At 43.1% G+C, this 20,939-nt stretch overlaps 1 protein-coding gene across 29 annotated transcripts in view; it reads left to right on the top strand.

The window, feature by feature from the left end:
• The window catches only part of MAGI1 (membrane associated guanylate kinase, WW and PDZ domain containing 1), a 336,815-nt gene that overhangs the window by 296,192 nt on the left and 19,684 nt on the right, over positions 1 to 20,939 (top strand). For 19 of the 29 annotated variants that reach the window (XM_027640082.1, XM_027640095.1, XM_027640106.1 and 16 more), the window contains 5 exons: positions 2,837 to 2,868; positions 9,657 to 9,873; positions 15,665 to 15,742; positions 18,436 to 18,527; positions 19,439 to 19,631. In XM_027640082.1, coding sequence (XP_027495883.1) covers positions 2,837 to 2,868; positions 9,657 to 9,873; positions 15,665 to 15,742; positions 18,436 to 18,527; positions 19,439 to 19,631 — 612 coding nt within the window. The remainder of the gene's footprint in view (positions 1 to 2,836; positions 2,869 to 9,656; positions 9,874 to 15,664; positions 15,743 to 18,435; positions 18,528 to 19,438; positions 19,632 to 20,939) is intronic. The other 10 variants (XM_027640098.1, XM_027640100.1, XM_027640099.1 and 7 more) reach the window with 1 other exon arrangement.

Raw genomic sequence — 20,939 nt, 5'->3', positions numbered from 1 at the left:
ACAGAGGAATTGTACTGCAAACAGTGTCAGTATAAACTATTACTATTCTAGTATCAAAGCAGGGACAAGCCTTTTGGCTTCTCTTAGCCAGGGATGTGAAGCTATTACTCCAACCACTAAAAAGCTGGACAATGCCAGAAAGATGCAAACTGGGTGTTAAGTCCATGCTTGGCCCATTTACCTCTGAAAAATTTGCAGTGAGGCTTCAGAGGAGAACGGGCAGCCTTGGAAGGATGAGCTTCCAAGCAAGGCGTAGTGTGAGCAGTGATGAGACACGTTAATGGAATCAAAAGATGAATATTGTAATTCATAGCTGTCAATATTCCAGATTCATAGGCTTGGGCAATGTCTTTCCCAGAAGCTTTTCGGAAAAGCTTGGCATTTTCTCACTAGTGGTGCTCCCAGGATTTGGGGGTTATTCAAGCTTTTCGTGTTCATCACTGTTAAATACTGTATCCATTCCATCATCTGAGCATGAAAACTACCCATTATACCTATCATTTGCTCATTTGGCCTGCTGCGTCAAGAGCTGGAGTTCTGAAATGAGACCCTAATTAGATGAATAAATAACATTTTCACAGGAAAATGTACAGGCAGGTTATTCCCCTGACTATAAGCTTGTCCCATGAAAAACTACTAACATTTGGTAACGTGTTCTGCAGTCACTTATTTTGGTGAAAAGTCAATTATTGCTTGTTCTGCAACAAAGTCTGGCACAGAGCAGTGACACTGTAAGATACACTGGCCTCTGAAGGACTCACCAAACAAGGGTCTTGATGTGTTTTCCATTACTTTTCAACTGTTTTCCATCTCTTTGGGATCGGAACAGGCAAAATTAATGACAAACTTGAAGGAAAGGTTTGTTCAGTACTTCATACTTATTAAATTTTAACGTTTAATGTTTGTGATGCAATAAACTGAATTCTGATACAATATGAACGGACAACCCAGCTGCATTTTTGCTTTATATTTTGGAGGAAGCATTTAAATTGCTGTAATATCTTTTCTGTTTCATGCTGGTGTGTTAAGGGTGCATGTGTGCACGGGGATCTGTTCTACCTATTGATTTAATAGGAAAGAGCATCTCTTGGAAAGGGAGAGTAAACGTGTGTGCACGCATGTGGAAAGAGGGAGAGAGAGAGGAGAATCTCTGTGTTTATCTCTGTGATAAATGATGCCTGTTAGAAATGTGACTTGCCATGAACATTATTAGCGCTTTCCTCTTTAAGTGTATTATACAAACACAGTCCCCGTCAGCAAAAATGAAGCTGCAGTCTTGATTGTTTAGTTCAAACAGTTTTGATGTTTCATTGTCCCTCGATCAATCAGTGCCTGGAGGGATATCAGCTATTGGCTGGGAATGCATCAGTGACATGCAGAGCACAGATATTCCTCAAAAGCTTGAAAATATTTCATTTAAAATCCTCGTTGCAGTATGCATTCCAGTTTGAGAGCAACAGCAAAGTGAGCTCTGTTTATCATTTTTAATTGTGGATCTTCTCTATTCAGAACTAACATCTCCCAAATTACCTTAAAATAGGCATCTTCCTAGACAGATTTGTAATTCACTTGCATCACTTATTTTATTCTCTGTGTAAAAGTTAGATGAGGGCATGGGTTTTAGAATAAACAAAATGCATAAAGTAGAAAACTTAATGCGGCATAAATGCCACATAAATCACATGCTAAAGACAAAAGCAGATTTCAAACATCTGAATTACTGAGCACTTAATGTGCAATGTAATCTGTGTTTAGGTTTATGTTTGTTTCTGGAGTGTCACACAGAGCAAAATATGGGGAGTTTCCTCTCTTCCAACAATTATAGAAAAGGGAGGTCTTGGGCATTCTTGCAAAAGGCACAAGAAAGAGCTTTTCCTGCATTTGTAGGTAAACTCCTGGACAAGTGTTTCCTTTGCTGCTGGCAACTGGGCTATATGCACAAGTAGTTGATTGAAATCTCTCTTGAGTTCTCTTGCTCATCACGGAGCGAGTAAGAGGCTGCTTCAAAATGCAAAACTGTCCTTGAAAAAACCTTCCCTGGTGCCCTCCCAGTTGTTTCTTTCTTTACATCAACTGCAACCTGTGTAAACCACCCTTCTCCAATCTCCTGAGCTTCCCCCCCAGGGGTCAAGGCACTGGTAGTGCTTGTTCTCAAGCCACAGCTCTCTGAAATTGTAGCTAACAGATAAAACCTCTGGCTTCAAAGATTTACACTGAGGATGGACAGGAAGGAAAACGTGTTTTCTCAGTAATATTCACATTTTTAGAGATAAAAGCTTATTCTTCCTAATGCTTTTGTTTTCCTTTGCCCAGCCCGCACCTCTAGGCTCAAGCCAGTGCCCATTTTCCCATTCAAAAATCAATTTCTGGAGGAATACTTTTTAAAAAATCAACCTGTTTGCCCTGCGCCTCCGCGATTGGTCCGATAAAATTGCCGAGCCGATCGCGTCAAAAGGAAAGAGCCTCGGCTTAATTGTGAGCTAAGTCTCCCGTAATCCAGGGGAGCATTTGAGATTCTGCCCGAGCGCTGGGTTTCGGCAGCCGCTGAGGGCTGTGGGTTTCTCTCCCAGCCTCCCGGCTGCTGCAGCACAAGTCAGCATAGCTAATGCAGATAGAGCGCTCCCCCCGCTCCCTCTTCCCCGCTCCCGTCTCTCGCTTGCTCTCCCTCTCCCTGTGCTTTGATTCGATATGAACAGACTGGTAACTCCGATGCGAGAGCGAAAGCTGACATAACTCTGCAGATGGCTACGTTCGGATGATACACCTAGGGATTTTTCTTTAAGGGAAGGTAACGTTTAATGCTAATGTTTATTTTTCCCTTGTTGCCATTTTTCAGGACTGCCGGTCCCAAAGAAGAGCCCAAAGTCGGTAAGCACTTCTCAGCTACTATTTTTTGTCTGTTTGTCTGCTCTGAAGGGGAAAGGCATGAGTTTGGCTTGTTTGCTTTGTGGGTCTTGATTGTTTTAAGTTGTCTTTCTGTTGCAACCATGATTACCTTGCACGGCTCCTGCTGCATGGGGAGACGAGAGGAATGCAGTACGGAAGGGGGACTTGTTTGCAAATAAAGCCTCAGGTTTACAGATCCGCTTCCCTGACAGATGAGCTTCTCAGTCATTTAACTTACCAAAAAAGACAGCTATTGTTTCCTTTTAGAAAGATGGGAGGCTCCACCTTCTTGCCAGATAGCAATTCCTGTCGGGTGCTCATAGTCACCAACCTTTTCCATTAACTCCCTGAGTTTTCTTGAGTACCCTTGGCTGAATTATTAACGGAATGGGAAAGCACGCACCTTGTCGAGAGAGACAAAGCATGAACAGAGCATGATTACAGTTCCCAGGGAATACAGTCAGCTGTCTGGGTGCTTGCTCTGGAGGCATTTTCATACTGAGCAGGATTGTGCTGCAGGTGTAAGATTCCTAATTTTTTTTAAAAAAAGCAACAGTAGAATGGTATTTTCTTGTCCCCTCTGATCTTATTTCCATGTAAAGCTGTTACCTGGATGACATGTTAGCTAGCAGTACAGAAGCCGTGATCTAAAGTATCTGTAAAGCTCCATGCATGATATTATGGAAGAAATTAATGTGTTATTTGTATGCAACAAAAAGAAGTGTTTTATTTTTAAAGGAAATTAAATACTTAAGCCTGAAAGTTTGCAGTTATCTGTTGGGAGTGAGGGAAAGGCAGAATTCTCTCCCGGGAGCTTTGGGAAGCAGAGCAAGTGAGGTGTTTGCCGTGTTGTAAGATGGTGTGAAACTTCACCGACAGTCCCCGATGGGTGCCAAAACCTGCAACTGGGCACAGCCCACCTCACAAACCTGGGCAAGAGGTTCGTGAAGAGGCTGAGCAGAAGGCTCTTGCTTTTCATACGAGCTCTCTGTTCATCCAAAAAGAAAAGCCCTGAAATAATTAATGTGATTCTGATGGCTTAGGGCAGCGCTGATTAAAGTCATGTGAGCCCAGGCCTCTACCATTGTCAGCTCGCATTAATGTTGGGAGGCAGAAGTGCGGGGTGTGCTCCCTCGCAAATCACAGCCTTGTCAGACCCTGCGTGCTCGCTGCTGTCATACGTGGGGATTATTTCAGCCTTCGGAAAAACAGAAGCGAGTGTGTAAAATACATACGCGTCAGGCACGTTTCTATTCTCTGCCTCCACTTTTTCCCCTGGTCAGAGCAGGATTGGCTGCACGCGATCCGGACTCTCGACTTCTGTCATTAAACCAGCCCTAATCAATGAGTCTTGGTCTTTCCACAGCCTGGAGGCTCCCACTCTGCCACACGCACATTTGGCATCGGGTGAAGTGGGATCCTGCTGTGTCAGACACCTCCCTGTTTGACAGTTATGCACTGTAAAAATCTGAGCAGTATCTAAATCCATGTCAGGCTAATCCTGCCTTGGTGAACAAAGAGGCTGCTTACAAACAGGTGTAGCTGTGCAACAGCAGATTTCTCCTTACTACTTGCTTTGAGGAGCCTGTCAGCCTTGGGAAAGCAGTTCCGTTCCCTCGTGTGCCTCTCCTGAGCGCTCTCACTTTGCTCTAGGGTCCCTTCAGTAATTTTTCCTATGGTCCTAGGCGGTGCTGTTGCCTCTACAGCACAGGATTCACAAAGAGCAGAGCCTCCTGTTCCCCCTGCCTGCACACGGGATCATTTGCAGTGGCAATTAGCAGGGATGTTGTGGTCTGCCGCATTGTGCGGCAGCTTTAATGACCGACCTGACCGACCGCTCCTCGGAGGGCAGAGCTGAGAGCTCAGCTGAGCCAGTGAAGCCACTTCTTTATCCCCAGGCGGTGGTGACATGCAGGAGTTGAGCACTGAAACCTGGAGCAAAGTGCATTGGGGCATCCGTGTGCAGAGGAGGAAATTGTTCTCGAGGCTCTCTGGGATGGATTTACAGGAACTCCAGAGCTCGCGTGGCCAAGGCTGTGGTCAAAAGCAGGGAAGTGGTGATGTTGCAAACATTGTCCTTCCTTGGTTTGTTGAAGGGCTGCTGCTCAGCTGCGGGGTGAGGGGAGCCCAACCCAACCCTCTTGGCCATGAAGATCCGCTCATGGCAGGTGAGAGCCAGGCCTGCCCCACTGGCATGCTCCCAGGCTGGGATGCCATTTCGCTGGACTCTGTGCCGGTGTTTCCCAGGGATGCACTGAATCCCAGGGACTCCCAGTTTGCTGCTGCACTGGCAACGATGGGGTGAATGTGGGTGCTGCCAGTGCAGCCTGTGCCATGGGCTGTCCCCAGCTCTGCACAGCTGCCTGTGGGGCTAGGGGAGGAATGTGCTGCCCATTTCCCCCATGCCCTTTGCGCAACACAAGGCGACAGTTTTCCAGCATTGCTTGTTTAATAAGTGAGCTGCAGCCAGAGGACAATGTACATCCAGGCTGGGAGCCGTGGGCTTGATCTTAACTTGTCCTTATTCTTTGTTTCTTCTGCTGCATTGGGGAAGTCATGACTCAGGTGTCTATCCTCTTCTGCTTTGCTCAAGAGATGAGCCCTCTCTTGTTACCTCGTGTCCTTTCCCAAAGTTCAGACACATTCCCAACTTACTGCCAGTGGCTGCTCTTTCTCAAGCAAGTCCTAATTTTAGCTGTCAGCCCCAATTCCCAAAAGGCCAACTTCAGGTTTTTGGTACTGCCTGGCTGTGGGGAGGTGTTTAGCCCCTTGGAGAGGTTTGCTGGGGCTGTGACACAGCCTCGGAATGTTTTTCCTGCTCAGTTTTCTTAGGCTGTATTTTTCAGCTGTATCTTCTGATGAGCTTTGCACTTCTCAAATTTTAAGGAGAATTTTTAAACCTTGGGCAAAGGGGTCAAATTAGTAAAAGAAACCCTTTGCAGCCATATGGGACTGGACATTTCCAAGTTCTTTATTCTCTATTGCCCCACCAAAGATATGCTCCAGCAGCTCTCTGTGCTGCTGTTTGCTGTTGCTGCAGCTCTCTGTTTTCAGTTCCCCATTGATTCTTTTTTAGATGAAAATGGATAATATTTTTACATTGAACAGCCAAGGAAATATATTTTCAGTGTGCAAGTTCTCTAATATATAAATTTCCCCTGGAATTATCGTGGGATAACATGGATAAAACCAAACTTTTTTTCGGTTTTTTTTCCCCTTGTTGTTTGCATCAAAATACTCCACAAGGGGGCAAAGATTTCCATTTCCATCTCAGTTTGCTTCACTACCAGGACCAGTTTCTCTAAAATGCTCTAGAGCACAAAATCTACAGCTAGATCATCAGAAGACAAGATCACTGCAGGGGGCAGAAAGTGCTAAGCTCTTCCAAAAATCTGTTTTTTTTTCTTTTGGATTTAAATAAATACATTGTCAGCATAGCTGAATTGTGGCCAAAAATGCAATTCCTCTGCCCAGCCTACTACTGACAAGAGACTTTGTCACATATTTTGGGTGGATAGGCAGCACCTGGGACTCTGCCATTGTCCTATTTTTGTCAGAAGGAGAAACTGGTTCCACAGCACGTTTGTACAACACATCCCTCTTCATTCAGAGACCATTTTACCCCCCTACCTTGAACTGCCATGGGAGAAACCACAGAAACTCTCCCTTTTTGCAGTTTTATGCCTTTGTCTTCTGTTTTGCAGGATGAGTTTCAGCCAGGGTGTTGAAAACCTGGCACAAGCATCTCAGACCTGACCTGGGCCTTGGGTAGTGTATGAGAAACTGCAGTTTTCCACAGATTTATTTTGTCAGGGCTGTAAGGGGTTTTATCCCATCACCTGTATTTAAGTGTGCAGTCTGCTTAAATGGACTCAAGGGAGTCATTATAGTCTTGATTTCTAGCCACTTTTAGTCAAGAATCTTTCTGGCAACCTGTTGATGTTTATCAGCAGCTCTGGAAGAAAATGTGGGCTCCAGAGGGTCAGGGATGCTCTTACTGACTCGGGTAGTTCAGTGCCCCATGCTCTTGGCAGCTACTGTCAGAAGTCAATACAATTCAGCTGATCTGCTTTACTTTGCACAGAAAAACACGATCAGCATCTCAGGGTGAGGTCTGAACTGCTCTCTCTGCAGCACACAGTCACCAAACAGCCCAGTGCTCATCTGGCCACAATTTAGCTGCTTTCCTGCCCGTATGTGTGAACTGAATGAACCAGACAGCAAGATCCAGACCAAGGAGGATTGGCCCTGAAGCTAGGAACAAGGCAGGAGATGGAGAACCCATCCTTTTGTTGGCATTATGCTCATCTCTCTTGGGAAAGCTCCACTTGCACCAGGACACAAACAACACTCTTTATCTGAGCAGTCCCCATGGGAGGGGCGTTGCAGTGGCCAGGATGGTCAGAGCCCTGCAATTCCTCATGGGGATGATGTGCTGAAGCTGCCTGCAGCATGTCGAAAGAATTTTGGCCCCAAACCTTTTTGGCCTCCTCTGGTGATGTGAAAGTCAATAAATATTGTCTTGAATTAATTTAATTACATGTATGCATTATTACTGTGGTTGAGTTCCCCTTTTTCTGGTCCCCTCTTAAACTCCTAAACAGAGATGTTTCAGGCTTTTTGAAGGAGTTATTTTTGGGGAAGACAACTTTCCCTCTGAAGAATTTTTCCCTTATTTCTTGAAAAATGTCTGTGTATTTGCAATTGAAACTCTAGTTTAATTAGAGATGGTTTTACTTGAGATATGCTGACACTTCCATTTGCAACCCAAATACCAAATGGAATTCATAGTTTGTTCAAAATTTAAACCTTTCATATCACAAAGTGAGAGCACTTTTTGAAGTTTAAACTTTGTTTCTTTTTAAATCAGAAAGTTTTCAGAGTGTTCTCGCTATTTCTCCAGGGGCTGAATAAAGCTTCACATTTTAGTCCCTGTACTCCACATTCTGTAACCCAGCTATTTCTAGTGATATTGGCCCGAAGTTTCACAGGATGCTTGTAGTTATTTTAGTAGTTTGGCCAAACAAACAAACCAATCCAGATGGCTGGACTGAGAGATGTAAAATGTTTTTGTATTTTTTTTTTTTAAATTACAAAGGAGTGATTATCCCCAGCATAGCTGTTTTAAAATGACTTCATTTAAAAACTGAAAGGCTATGTGTGAATTAGCTTCATTTACCACTTAAAAAGCTATAAATGTTGGAAATTGTTTCAGATATTTGTATTTGAAAGTCTGGAGATGAGTAATCACAGCAGGTATGCTTTGTTCAAAATTACTTTAAAGGACAAAGGCAATTTCACATTCTTTTGAAAGATCTAGTCTATCCTTTAAAAGATGCTGGTAGTGAATCAACAACTTGAATGCAAGGCTGAGGGGTCAAAGTCATTTGGGCTGTTGGACCTGTTTTTTTCTTTTTCCAGTGTAAACCTGAAGTATGTGCAACTTAACAACAATCTAATCTGTTGGGATTTTTTTAAGACTCAAAAAGGGGGCACTTTGTATGGTGACTTTCTCCTCTGTAATTATTTCATCTCTTCTATGATGGAGCATTGGCTGCCTGGGGTTTCCTGTCCAGAGTGAAGCAAGGGGTCCCCAGACCTGTGGGCACATCAACCCTCTGTGCTGATCTACTCTGTGTTTGCCACCCTAACCTGTTTGGTTTGCAGTAGAGGAGTTCCTGAAAGCAGAGACTTCTGTTGCAGTGTTTTCAGGTATCCTCTGCCAGCAGGAGGCTTTAAATTTCTTGGTGCCAGTGGCTGGCCCCTTTTAGCCGGGAAATAGTGGAAGTAGGAAAAACAACCCCTGAGATTCTGTTTTTCCAGACACAGTTCCCTGTGTCAGAGCAGGTGGGAGATTGCACTGAACCTTGATGTCAACCCAAGGTCATCTTAAAAGAGCATTGAAAAGCATTTGCTGAACAGTTTGGGGAGCTCTTGTTGGGGGAGGATTTTTCTGCATATTGAGCAGTACAAATCCTGGCACTGCAGATGTGGCTTGTGCTTCATTTGAACACACTGTTGTGAGTTTAAGAACTACGTACCCTGCTTAGCTAAATAGTGAGCAGGCAGAACTCTTGGCATACTGCTTTGGAATAAGCCCTGAATTTAGGCAGACACATTTTTTCCTGTTTTAATATGCTCAATTAAAACAAGGAAATCAAACTGCAAATAGACATTTTCACATTTGTGAAGGTCTGCAGGAATCCTGTGGATGCTCTGGGAAGCAGAACCATCAAAGGGATGTTGTCCAGCTATTTGTGGTGTGGGGGGTTGCAAGAACTGCAGAGGAAAAGTGATCTTGCACACTAAGGTCTGTGCTTGAATCTGATTCAGAGGGACAGTGAAATCTGGTAGTCTTTCCTTTTTCTTTTGGGGTCAAGTTATACCATAATGTTATCTGAGTAGAAGGTTGTTGAGTTTTTCTACCTTAATGCAGGAAAAAATAAGTGCACTGAAACTAGTAACCTATAGTGAGATTTAGATCTGTCTTATATGTTAGATGGAAAAATGCATATTTTTTTATGATAAATGACTTTGTTTTGCATGTGTCTTTCTGTCAGTCTGCCTATCAAAATCTGTCATCGGGGAATTTAACAGTACCCAGCATTAACTAGCAGCAAAACCATAATTTATATATTTACTTATGTGCACGCAGAAACCCTGATCAAAGAAGGGAGAAAAATTGATGGCAAACACCCACTCAAAGACCAATAACCGTCTGTTCTCTCTCTCTCTCTCCCTCTCCTTCCACTCGCTTTCCTTCCTTACAGCAACCACTTGAAAGGAAAGACAGCCAAAACAGTTCCCAGCACAGCGTCTCCAGCCACCGCAGCGGGCACACCGCGTCCCCCGTGCACAGCACGCAGGTGCTGCCGGACTACAGCGCCGCGGAGGCACCGCCTGCGGACCAGCCGGACACTTCTGGGCAGAAGAAGCCAGATCCGTTCAAAATCTGGGCCCAGTCCAGGAGCATGTATGAAAGCCGACGTGAGTATATGAAGCAGGTGTGGTTGCTAAGGCTACGGCTACGGCAGCTGCTCCCTGTGTGTTTTCTTTGCGAAGGGCTGGATCTTTTTAGATTTCTGTTGAAAATGTAAGGCTTCGGTTGGTTAATTCGGTGTTTGCCAGTGATGTCTACTTGGTAGAGCTGTGGTTTCCTCTCTGGCGAGGACCAAATTTAGATCATCTCTAAGAAAGGGCTCATAAAGCTTAAAATGAAAAATCCCTTTAGAATTAAAAACCATCTTTTCCCCTATGTTTTTATTTTGCTTTTCGATTAGGCTGAAGGAGAATTTCCAAGTTTTTTATCTGGATCCTAAACTCTTTTTTGATGTTAAGACTCGTTGTCTGATATGCATAGGAATTTCAGAGAGGAAGGGAAGTAATTAGTTTGCTGAAATTCATATCAGATGCTTTTCAGCCTCACCCTGGGGAGGAGAAAATCCAGCTGAGCCATTTTACTTTGACCAGAGTGGACACTTAAACAATACAGATATCAAATGCATATTGTAAGTGGCTTTTATGGCAATTAATAATCTACACACTTGGCTAATAGTTCAGCAAGGTTTTGACTCTGCTCCAAGACTATAAATATGGTTTCAATCAGCTTCTTCTCTGCAAACAGAATAAACACATTGGCTTTGCTTTAATTGCACTGCTGAAGATGATCAAATTTGTAAAAGCTTCTTTAAGAATTAGAGTATTAGGTTCCTTTTGAAAGGCAGTAGTAACTTCAGTTTTAGAAAAGGGAGTTTCAAAGGCTTCGTTCTGTGAGAGTATCACCTGCAGTTTGATTTTAATGTGCTAACTGGAAATTGGTAAAACCAGTATGAAATGAACGTTACTTCAGAATGAAAAATGGTAGGACTGTTTTTTCTCTGACCAAACCAGTCACTTTGAAGTCTTATATCCTGAAAAAATTAAATCATGAGTCACAGTTTCTTGGCTGAAGATTCATCTCTTTGGATTGAATGTCTCAGCAATGCAGTTTGTAGGTGTCTCAGCTTCTGTGAACTGCTTCCCTTCCCATCCCTTCTCAGGGATTAGGTGTGCTGACCCTGCGGGCTCTTGAGCCAGGTCATGCTGATCTGCAAGTGCAGTGACAGAACTTGTACAAGCAGCTCACTGAAATAGGAAAAAAGGTCAAGAGCTGAGGGATGGTGACTATTCAGCCCTGCAGAGCTGTGGGTAGAGCTCCTCCTTCTCCTGCCCTGGTGGACAAGGCCGAGGCTGTTCCATGGCACTGGTATTACCACTGCTCAGCTTGCATGGTTCCAGTTGGAGCTGTGCTGGCATTGCCTCTGACCCCCTGCAGCTACTTAGCTAATTTCTAATTAACTGTTTAACTCCTACTAATTAGTAATTAGTATCAGCTTAGCAGCCTTAACTCCTGTCTGTCTTTCCTGATAAAACCCAAGACTGAGCTGGAGAAATCCTGAAGTGCACAGGCAGGCAGTTGCCCTTCTGTGTCCACTTCCAACACCGTGTACTAAATTCTCCCTCTTTCCTTGATGGCTGCAGTTATCTTCTAAAGGTTTTATCCTTGTCTGTGAATAGAGGCCTTCAACAGGCCTTTTCACTGTCTCTTGACCGCCTGTTTTCCCACACCCCATCTTTCCCTGTGCCCCAATCCTCACTGTTGGGCCTGTTTGCTTGACTGGGATCTGCTACACCCCTTCAGCTTCCCGGTCTCACCTTTCCATGGTCCAGCATCTCTGTAGTAGTGTTGGTCCTCTTCCACTGCTTCAATCCTTGTCTCCTGCCTCTTCTACCAGATGAGACTTACCTGTTTGAACATCACTGCTTCTCTAGCACCTTCCCTTGCTCTTCCTTTCCAGGAAGGTGTTTTCTGAGGTTTCTTGATTTCATAGATAGAAGGTTTTTGAAGAGTGGCCAAAGTGTGATATGGTCTTGTCTCCTTGTAAACTTGTGTCACTTGAAGTGTCCAAGAGCCTATGAATTTCCAACCCTAAGGTGGAGTGAAGCACATTCCCTGGGGATTAACCTGCATTCTTAGCTAGTGACATGGCTTCGCTGTGCCTAATGAAGTGTGAAGAAAAACAGGAAAGATAAGTGAAAAACGTAGTTGGACACGCTCTGTCTCCTGTCATGGTCTGATCCCGTAGTGTGACTGGTGGTTTTATTTAGAGATTCCTGGTCAGCTCCTTCTCCTTCCCTCACCAAGCCCTCACTTCTCACCAGTCTCATAAATGGAGGCTGTGGTTCGCAGCTGAAATTGGGGTCTACTGCCCTGGGATCTTGCTGGGAGGCACCGCGTTTCCTTTCCTTCGTTATGAACCTGAATCATCCCTTAGAGACTCAGTTCCCAGTGTTGCCCAAGCACCAACTGTGTGACTCTCTGATCACTCAGAGAGAGCTCTGCTGACACAGTGCACCAGAGTGTGTGGTGGGAGAAACCATTCCCTGGGCACTCTGGTTTCACTGTCTGTCTGCTCCACATGTGCTGTTCTTCGTGTTTGTACCCAGCTGCAGTTCAGTTTAACCCCTGTGCCACCTTTGGCTGGTGGAGATACAGTCATATCATCACTTCCTTCTTTGCTTGAGCGCTCATTCCCTTTGGCTTTGGGTCTGAGGTTAGCGTCTCCCGTGACATCCATAGCTTTGGGTGCTAGACGTGACTCTCTCTGCAGTCTGATGAAAGTGTGAACAGAACTAAATGAATGTCTAATGTACAGCAGGAGGATGCCACCCTAGTGCCAGTGCTGAGGGTGGCTGATACATTCAGTAACCGGGCATTTCATGGGTGCTAAAATCCCCCACTGCCTGAGGAGGTCCAGCTCAGCTCTCTCAGCTACCCAGGCCAGGGCTTGCTCTCTGTTGATTGCTGGCCTTAAATTCTAAAAAGCCAGAAAAAGATTATGAAATGTGCTTTTGAGAGGCAGGGTCTTGAATCCCCAACAAGTGGACTGAAAAACAGCAACAACCTTTTGTGTTGAAGCATATGATGAATTTTAAAAGGATAGAATTTTAGAGCATTAGATCATCTTAAGTGTTTTATTTTTTCCCATTTGTGAAATTGTTGAGCATACAGAGTACATAGTGCAATTTTTCAAGTGCAGCTGACACACGAAGATGAATTCATTAGCCCCAGCCCAGACAGATTTTTTTCATCTAAAAATAATAATATAAGGAGGTTTTATTCAATATATGAATTCATCGTCTCCAGGATATTTCTAAGAAGTACTGAATCTATAATGAACACCTACTGCCTTTTTTTCTGGGAGTGTATCCCACTGTTACTAACATTAATAATAAGAATGTAGACATGGGAAGCACAAGCAACAGTTTAATTTTTCAGAATTGGTAAGATGCATTCTTCCTCTATTTGAGTTGTCCTTGGATCAGTATTTCATTAAAAAGGACTGCGTTTGCCTTATGTGACTTACCTCACTGAAGCCATTGGTAGAGCAGAATTAGGTTCAAAAGCACCAGCTAACCCATAATTGTGTTAAAAGCATGTGTTTTTTTGATTTACCCAATGCATCTTCATATCAGGAAGCACTCTTAATTCTGCAATGGCTCCATCACTGTATCTGGACTCTGGCTGAGTGGCAGCAGATGAGAACTGCAACTTTATTCCACAAATGTGGGTTAAAGTTCCTTCACGTGCAGCTCCCCGGGGTGAGGGGATCAGCCCTGCGAGGTGCTGAGTGCTTTGGCTCCGGTCCAAGGAAGCTTATTTTCAAGCTGTAAACCCAAAAGGACTGGGGATGCTTTAAGGCTAAGGCTGAGCTCAAATGCTCTGCTGCAATCTGTCCCAGAGTTGCCAGTCTTTGCTGGATTAGGACGTTTGAGAATAGCCGGCTTTGTGCTGAGTGAATGTGAAAACAGATCATTTGGTGGCGATAAAAAATGCACTCTTTTCTGGTGCTAAGTTTTAGCTGCCTGAGCTCCTCGTTATGGGTAACTCATTGCTGCTCGTGGGAGTTGTGTACATGAATCAGAGAGAAGGACAAACCCTTAAGGTTTAAAAACTGAAACTGTTCCAGGATCCAGGAATGACACACATGAAGAGCACTCAGTGAGAGGAACAGCAATTGAATGGCTTAGCAGAGAGCCACAATTCTAAAAACTTCGCACTGTTTTATTGAAATATATTTTTATAATGTGCTTTTTATTTTTCAATGTATTATTAAACTTCCTTAAAGATTAACGCAATCTGTTGTCAAATTTTTCTCATGTGGCCTGATTGCTTTGCAAAATACCGTATCCTACATATGGCCATCTGTCAAAACAGCAGTGACAAAATGAATTAATCTGAATTGCAGATGTGTTAATGAATCCCTTTGAAGGGCTTAAGCATTTAATTAAAAGTAAAGCAGAACACGATAGATAATTTTTAAAGCTTTTAAAATATTCTAAGTTATCATTAATATTTGAATTTTATTTTCAGGCACATAATTTGTTTGGTAGGATTTTTCTCTCTTCAAATCTAATTAAAATAATACAAACAAGTCTTGACCCTGGTGTGTAGTGTTCACTCACCAGCAATTACATAGAATTAAAAATATTTGCACAATGATACAAACATTAGATACTTCCTCCCTAAAATAGAAAAGAAAAACACTCTCCAGAAATTGCAACCGCCTTCTGATCAGGCTGACTTTCAAGATGATGGTTAATAAAAGCCCTTTGGTAGGGTTATGTCCTTTTATTATATTAATAGTAGACAAACAGTTACAGTCATACTCTTGGACACACAGATGTGTCTGTGCCCTTAGGGAAAGTCTTGCTAAAAAGGACAGTACTACTCGTAGTACTCACAGCACGTTGAGTGAGCAGCAGAGGGAGGGAGCAGAGTCATGGGCAGGCTCCATGGCTCACTCACAGCATCACACCCTCCCCAAACCTCACTGGCAGAGCTTGGTCATCTTGTCAAGAACATGCTGAAGCAATCTTTCAAAAGCTTCCCGTGCCACCAGAAGGGTTGGTTAAAAGGAGAAGGCAAAAAACCCTGGAATTCTACTGCAGTGGGGTAGTTTAGAAAATGAGTTTCTTGCAAGTATGGAACCTTCTGAGATTTTATGGCTAAATTGCAGGACTTCTCAGCGCTGACACTCTCCAACAGCTTCAGTGAGACTGTTCACTCTTAGTTTCAGACTTGTCCTTATATACTTTACTGAATCTGGGCCTTAAACCTTTTATACTTTGCCAAGCTATGAGTCACTGAAAGTGCTGCTGCCTCAAATGAGCCAGTGACTAAAGCAAACTCATACTGATCATTCTTGAATCCATCTTGTGTTGAAACTGATGTCACACTGGGCAGATTTTTCTTTTATATAATATATAAGATAATTGTTGAAGTTTGTATAGAAAAGTTTAATTAAAATTGCCTCTAATTAAACACTGTGTTCATTGTTCATCACCACATATTTAGAATTTTTTTAACATTAGAAAAAAATATTTACATTTGGAAAACTAACCGTGTCATGAAAGTGAAAATTTTTTTTGTAGCAAAGTATATTTAAGGTGTTCTTAAAGAAATTTTCCCTCTGAGGAGAAAAAAGAGGTTGTCCAAATATACCTGCATGCATGTGCATAAATGTATGAATTCATATGTGTGTTTATTATATATCCACATATGCACAGGCGTGTGCAGATAGATGTGAAATTTAGTGTGTCATAATCCATAGTACCTATAACCTTAAAAAATTATGCATGAAAACCTAACATGATCCATAAAGTTACAATTACTTAAATGAACTAACAAGAAAGAAGATACATTAAGCTCTGCAAAACTGTAAAATTAATATTACAGCTATGTCACCTTCGCCTGCAACTGGACTGAGCAAGGGTGAGAGAGAGAGAGAAATCAATTCCACGAGTTTTGGAGAATGTAAGACTGTGCTGAGAATGTATCTGTGTCTTGTGATGTCTTGTTCTGGTGTCATTGCTGCTCTGTGGCGGGGGCTCTTCATCACCAAGGGAGTCTGGCAGGGCCATAGGCCAAGGTTAGCCACCAGGGTGCAAAGCACTCGCTTTACTGTGTCCTGGCTGGCGGCGGATCGCGTAGGTGGTGGTGGGGTGGGCGTATCATGGTCCTGTTTCATTCATGAGTTTGCCCATGTGGCTCATTGTCGGGGCTGCGTCACTCACTTCTCTTCCATTCCTCCTCACGACCCCAGCAGAACTCTTCTTACCACTTTTGCAATGCTCTCCAAGTGCTCTGGTTTCATTTGCGACAAGCAGACTGGCAAATTTTAGCCATTTGGGCTATGCACGTGTTTTATCAGAGTCAGACATGCTTGAGATCAGTCAAGGTATGGGGATGCAATGAATGACTCCTAGAGGCCATTTTCCATTGGTTTTCAGCAGAGTTTGAGCACCACCATTTTTTCCCTTAAGTAGGGAAAGCGGCTTCTCTGAAGTGCTAATGAATAATGGGAGAACCTAAAATAATTTTCCAGTACAGAACCTCAGGGGGTCCCACCTCACCTGCACTGAAGCACAGAGGTGGATGGGTGTTCTGGGCTGTGCCAGTGAATCACTGTACTGCAGAGCCGGTGCAAAAAGTGGTCAAAGGAGTTTTGCTTGGTTTGTACTCACTCTGTGTAAATGTGTGTTGTCTGTATGTCTGTTATATCTGTGTTCCACCTCTCTGTAATCCTTCCAGTGGGAGGAGCGTTACATGGATGAACTGGCTTCTTTGGGGGATAGACTTGTCTTTTTATGTTGCTTTGGTTTGACGCTGCCAGTCCGGCCGGGCTTGCTGTTCCCTCCGGCAGCATTAATTGTCTTGCTGGTACCCAAACCAGGGACATACGGCATCATTCAGTGAGACTGGAGAGCTGACAAATGGGAAGGTGTTGAGAAATGCCAAGGAAACGGGCTCTGCTGAAGCTCTCTGCAGAAGCCACTTTACCTCTGACAGATCCAACACGCACTATTAATTGGTTGGGGCCAGCCTTTGCCAAAATAGCCTGCAAAGGGCTGGAGAGACACTTCCGAGTGTCTCTGCTCGTCACGCTCCCCTCGCTGAAGGCAGTGACAAACACCAATTAATTCATTGTCTGAATTCTGCTGTTGTGCCACACGTCTGTAGGGTGGAGAGCTGCCTTCAGCCAGAACAGATGAGCCATGCAGGCACCCAGTGTATTCATCACCTGACTGCTCTGTAATTGTGTCTGGACAAAAATTATTCTCCAGTTTAGTAAGGGCATGGGTCTTAAGCTTAGTTTATAGCTGCAGGTAATTAAAGTGTGAAAAGATTATATATAAAGCCAGTTTAAATGAAAATATCAAAGCAGACATCTGTACCTTGCCACTCACCTATCCATTTAATTTTTAGTATTCCCAGATCTTCAGTTCATATTGTATTTTAATCCTCTTGAATCACTGAAGAGAGACCGTCAGAGCTAACCAAAAGTCTTAACACTGAAAAGCACCAGACCAGACCCAAATCATTGCACATTAGGCACAGGCAGTGTAAAATGCAATTAGGGCCCAATCTGACACTCACTGATGTCAACGGAAAAGAACCTGCTCATAGATACAGAAAACTAAATGATGTTTCATTAAACATGCTGCATCCTGTGTCTGAGTAGGCACTTATTTAAATCAGATTCCTGAATGATATACTTTTGTTTCTTTACTGAAAATATAGGCAGCTGACTGGTAAAGGAACAGCTTTTTATTATCATTAATTATAAATTTTGGGAGGGGATCATTACAAAATTAGTCAATGTTACAGATACTATCCAATAAATATTAAATGAACCTGAAGTTGTCTTCTGATGTGATTTAATGTTAGCAATTAGTTTTGCATTTTTTAAAAAGGGATGAAAGCAAGCATGAGTAAGTTAATATAAAACATTACTGTTCAACCGCGCTTCAAGGTTAGTACTTCACTGTATGTAATATTCATTGTAACAACCTAGCTGGTGTTCCATACTAATGAGTAGGTGAGGTTGGGCTTTTTTATATTTCCAACTTGTTTTATCTCTTCAGTGGTTTTGCAGAGCCTGTACTCAAGCAAGTGAGAGTCGGGAAAGCTGCATTGTTTTGAGTGGAGCTCTTCTGATTTACAACAACTGGGGATCTGTCCCATTGTTATTTAAAGCAGTGTTAGTAGAAAGACAGAAAACTATGCTTGGGAAAGTTAATTAAACAGTAGAAGTCATAACAAGTGGCTCTTTTGTCTCCTGTGAAAGAGAAGACAGCTGTATTGTTTCTGGCAGAGTAATTCTCTGTTGTACACATTTATTTATTGATGATTTGGAAGAGGCTCTTGCTCTGGGTAATGATGCTAATATTGACAGAAGGAGATATTATAGTGATAAACAAATGGCAAGTCACAGTTAGACACCTAGAAAGTAGAAACCACTGCATAATTTTTGGTAGTGACTGAAATAATAATCCTTTAGTATTTAAAATTATGTTTGCGATATTGTCTGAAAACTCAAGACCACCTTATTTGAAGGTTAAAATTGAGTAGCAGATCCCCCTACACATATATCTGAATAGTCCTGACTTGGTTATAAAGGCGTAGTTTTTTGATTAAAAATTACAGTTTTTCTTCTCTCCCTTCAGTTCCAGATTACCAAGAGCAGGATATCTTTCTATGGAGAAAGGAAACCGGTTTTGGATTTAGGATTCTAGGTGGAAATGAGCCTGGAGAACCTGTGAGTATCATGTTTTAACTCACGACATCTTTCAGAGTCATGGCAGTAGCATGTATAGATATGCAGAACTGTTCTGTAGCATGACTGTTAAAGTAACTTGTGGACTATATATATTCTGCAACTCCTCCCCACCCTCCCTTTAAAAAAAACTCCAGAACTCCATAACAGAAATGGGATTATTTTCTCCTTCTGCTTTTGTTGTAAACCAGATAAAAACACATAGGTCTGAAATTGCCTGGATACTGAGAAAAGGATGTCCTGGTCAGGTTTGCAAGTATTTTGATCTTAGAATGCCAGGTTTTCTATTTGCTCGATCGTCTTCTTGAATTCACTCAACTTCTTTACCATAAATTCAGTGCCTGTGGGAGGTGTCGTCCTTTCACATGCTGCACAGGTCACAGCTAGGTAGTGGCAGCATGAATTTCCATGTTTTCCCTGCCAAAATTATTTTGCTCATTTATGGGAAGAGAGATCATGAATTCATCTCACGTTAAAGTAACTCCACAGAACTCACTGAAGGATAAACCAAGACTGAGTTGGTGGACAGGTGAGCAGTGCCAAGCTTGTAAACCCTGAAGGCAGCTGAAAGAGTAACTCAATCTCAACTTCCCTGACAAGACCCTCAGTGCTTTTAACAGTCTTCCTGTCTGGTCACTGTCTGGTTGAACAAGTTTCCCAAGGCTATCTGTCATTAGAGTGAATGGACTGCCTAAAGAAACAAGATGTCAGTTTATTACAATTCCATGATGTGGCTGCATTCACACAGAGCTGCTTTCACAGGAGCAACTTTCCTGACCAGCAGACGCTTGTCAACAATTTCATTAAATTGGGTCTAACTACGAGTGCCCCTTGTTTCCAACTGGCTGTTGGGCTGGTTCTCATTTGTCTCTCTTCCTCTGCTAATTCATCAGATTTACATCGGTCACATTGTACCGCTGGGTGCTGCTGATGCTGACGGCCGCCTGAGATCGGGTGATGAACTGATCTGTGTGGATGGGACGCCTGTTGTCGGGAAATCACACCAGCTTGTCGTCCAGCTTATGCAACAGGCAGCCAAACAAGGTCATGTCAATCTGACCGTCAGGCGCAAAGTGGTTTACACAGGTAGGCTGCAGTGTTTCTCTGCAGGGGCAGATTTTCTTGCCAGGCTCCCATCTGCTCAGCAAATGGTTTAAAGGAAAAAAAGCTTCTCCTTGTAGTACTGGGAAAACTCAGGGGATGTGTTGTTCTTCTTCCTCTTTTGCCTGTTTTTAGTCTTTTTTGTTCTTGATCAAATAAGTTTCAAGTATTTTTTTTCCCAGTCAAGAGTCTCTCAATCGCAGTTGGGTTTCCCAGTCTTTGTGAAGGTTTTGGATAAACTGAGGAACTGTTTGGTTGCAGTATATCGTTTTTAGTTCTACTTATACAGCAACAGCACTGTGGCTGACTGCCTCTGTTTTCTGTTTACTTCCTGAAATAAATGTACTACCTGATAGTCACCCTTAAACTGGGAGTGAGTGAAAAAAGCTGAAGAGTCCACAGGAGGTGAGGTGAAGGCAGTGGTGTGTGGTGTCCCCTGTCCCGGCTCGGGGAGACTTCAACATGTAGTCAACCAACTGCAGGATGGAGCACTGTAAACATTGTTGGTTCTGGTGGTGCAGGGCATGCATGTTTGTTATCATAGACTTATAGAATGCTTTGGGTTGGAAAGGACCTTAAAGATCATCCAGTTCCAACCCTTCTGCCGTGGGCACTTTCCACTAGACCAGGTTGCTCAGGTCTAGAGAGGTTTCTGTATGCTGAGTTATGCTGGGCATTGTGCACACACTGCACAAGTGTAGGGTCTAAATGGACAAAAAAGAAGCTGGCAGAAAGACAGAGATGCAGAGAGAAGTGACACTGCCTGGTGGCACCCAAATGAATGACTGAAAAATGTCCTGATAGCAAAGAAAATGGAAGACATGAGCATGAGCTTTCTAAATGACATGTGACCTCATGCTTAATATTGGAGAGTAACTTTGGGGTGCTGCCTCTTTCTGTGTGAATCCCTTTAGGGAGCTCAATTGTGGCATTTCATTTAGCTCACTTATTCAGAAAGAAAGGATATTGTGTAGCCTTTCAAGTTTAGGCATCATCGGATAAATAGGCAGCGCTGTACTTTGATCTTAAAGAGCATCAAAATAACATTCAGTTTGGAAATGAGGCCCTCAGTGGAAGTTAGGACTAGAAAAGTACCTCTAAAATAGCTCTGTGTTCTTATCCAGGACTGAGCTCCTTCTGCACAATATTAAATGCTCATTTCTCATTTCTTTCCTCCTTCATTTTGTGGATTAAACACCAGGTAATGTCTCTCCTCTGACAACCTCTCTTTAATTCCTGGCCAAGGGCTGCCAATGTGAGAGAAGCTTTAGGAGAAAAGCTTTGGGAGGAAGG

Source organism: Corapipo altera, unplaced genomic scaffold, assembly GCF_003945725.1.
Source record: "Corapipo altera isolate COAL_440 unplaced genomic scaffold, ASM394572v1 55, whole genome shotgun sequence".
Lineage (NCBI taxonomy): Eukaryota > Metazoa > Chordata > Aves > Passeriformes > Pipridae > Corapipo > Corapipo altera.
Note: the sequence above shows the minus strand (reverse complement) of the source record. Positions and strands in the feature narration are given on the sequence as shown.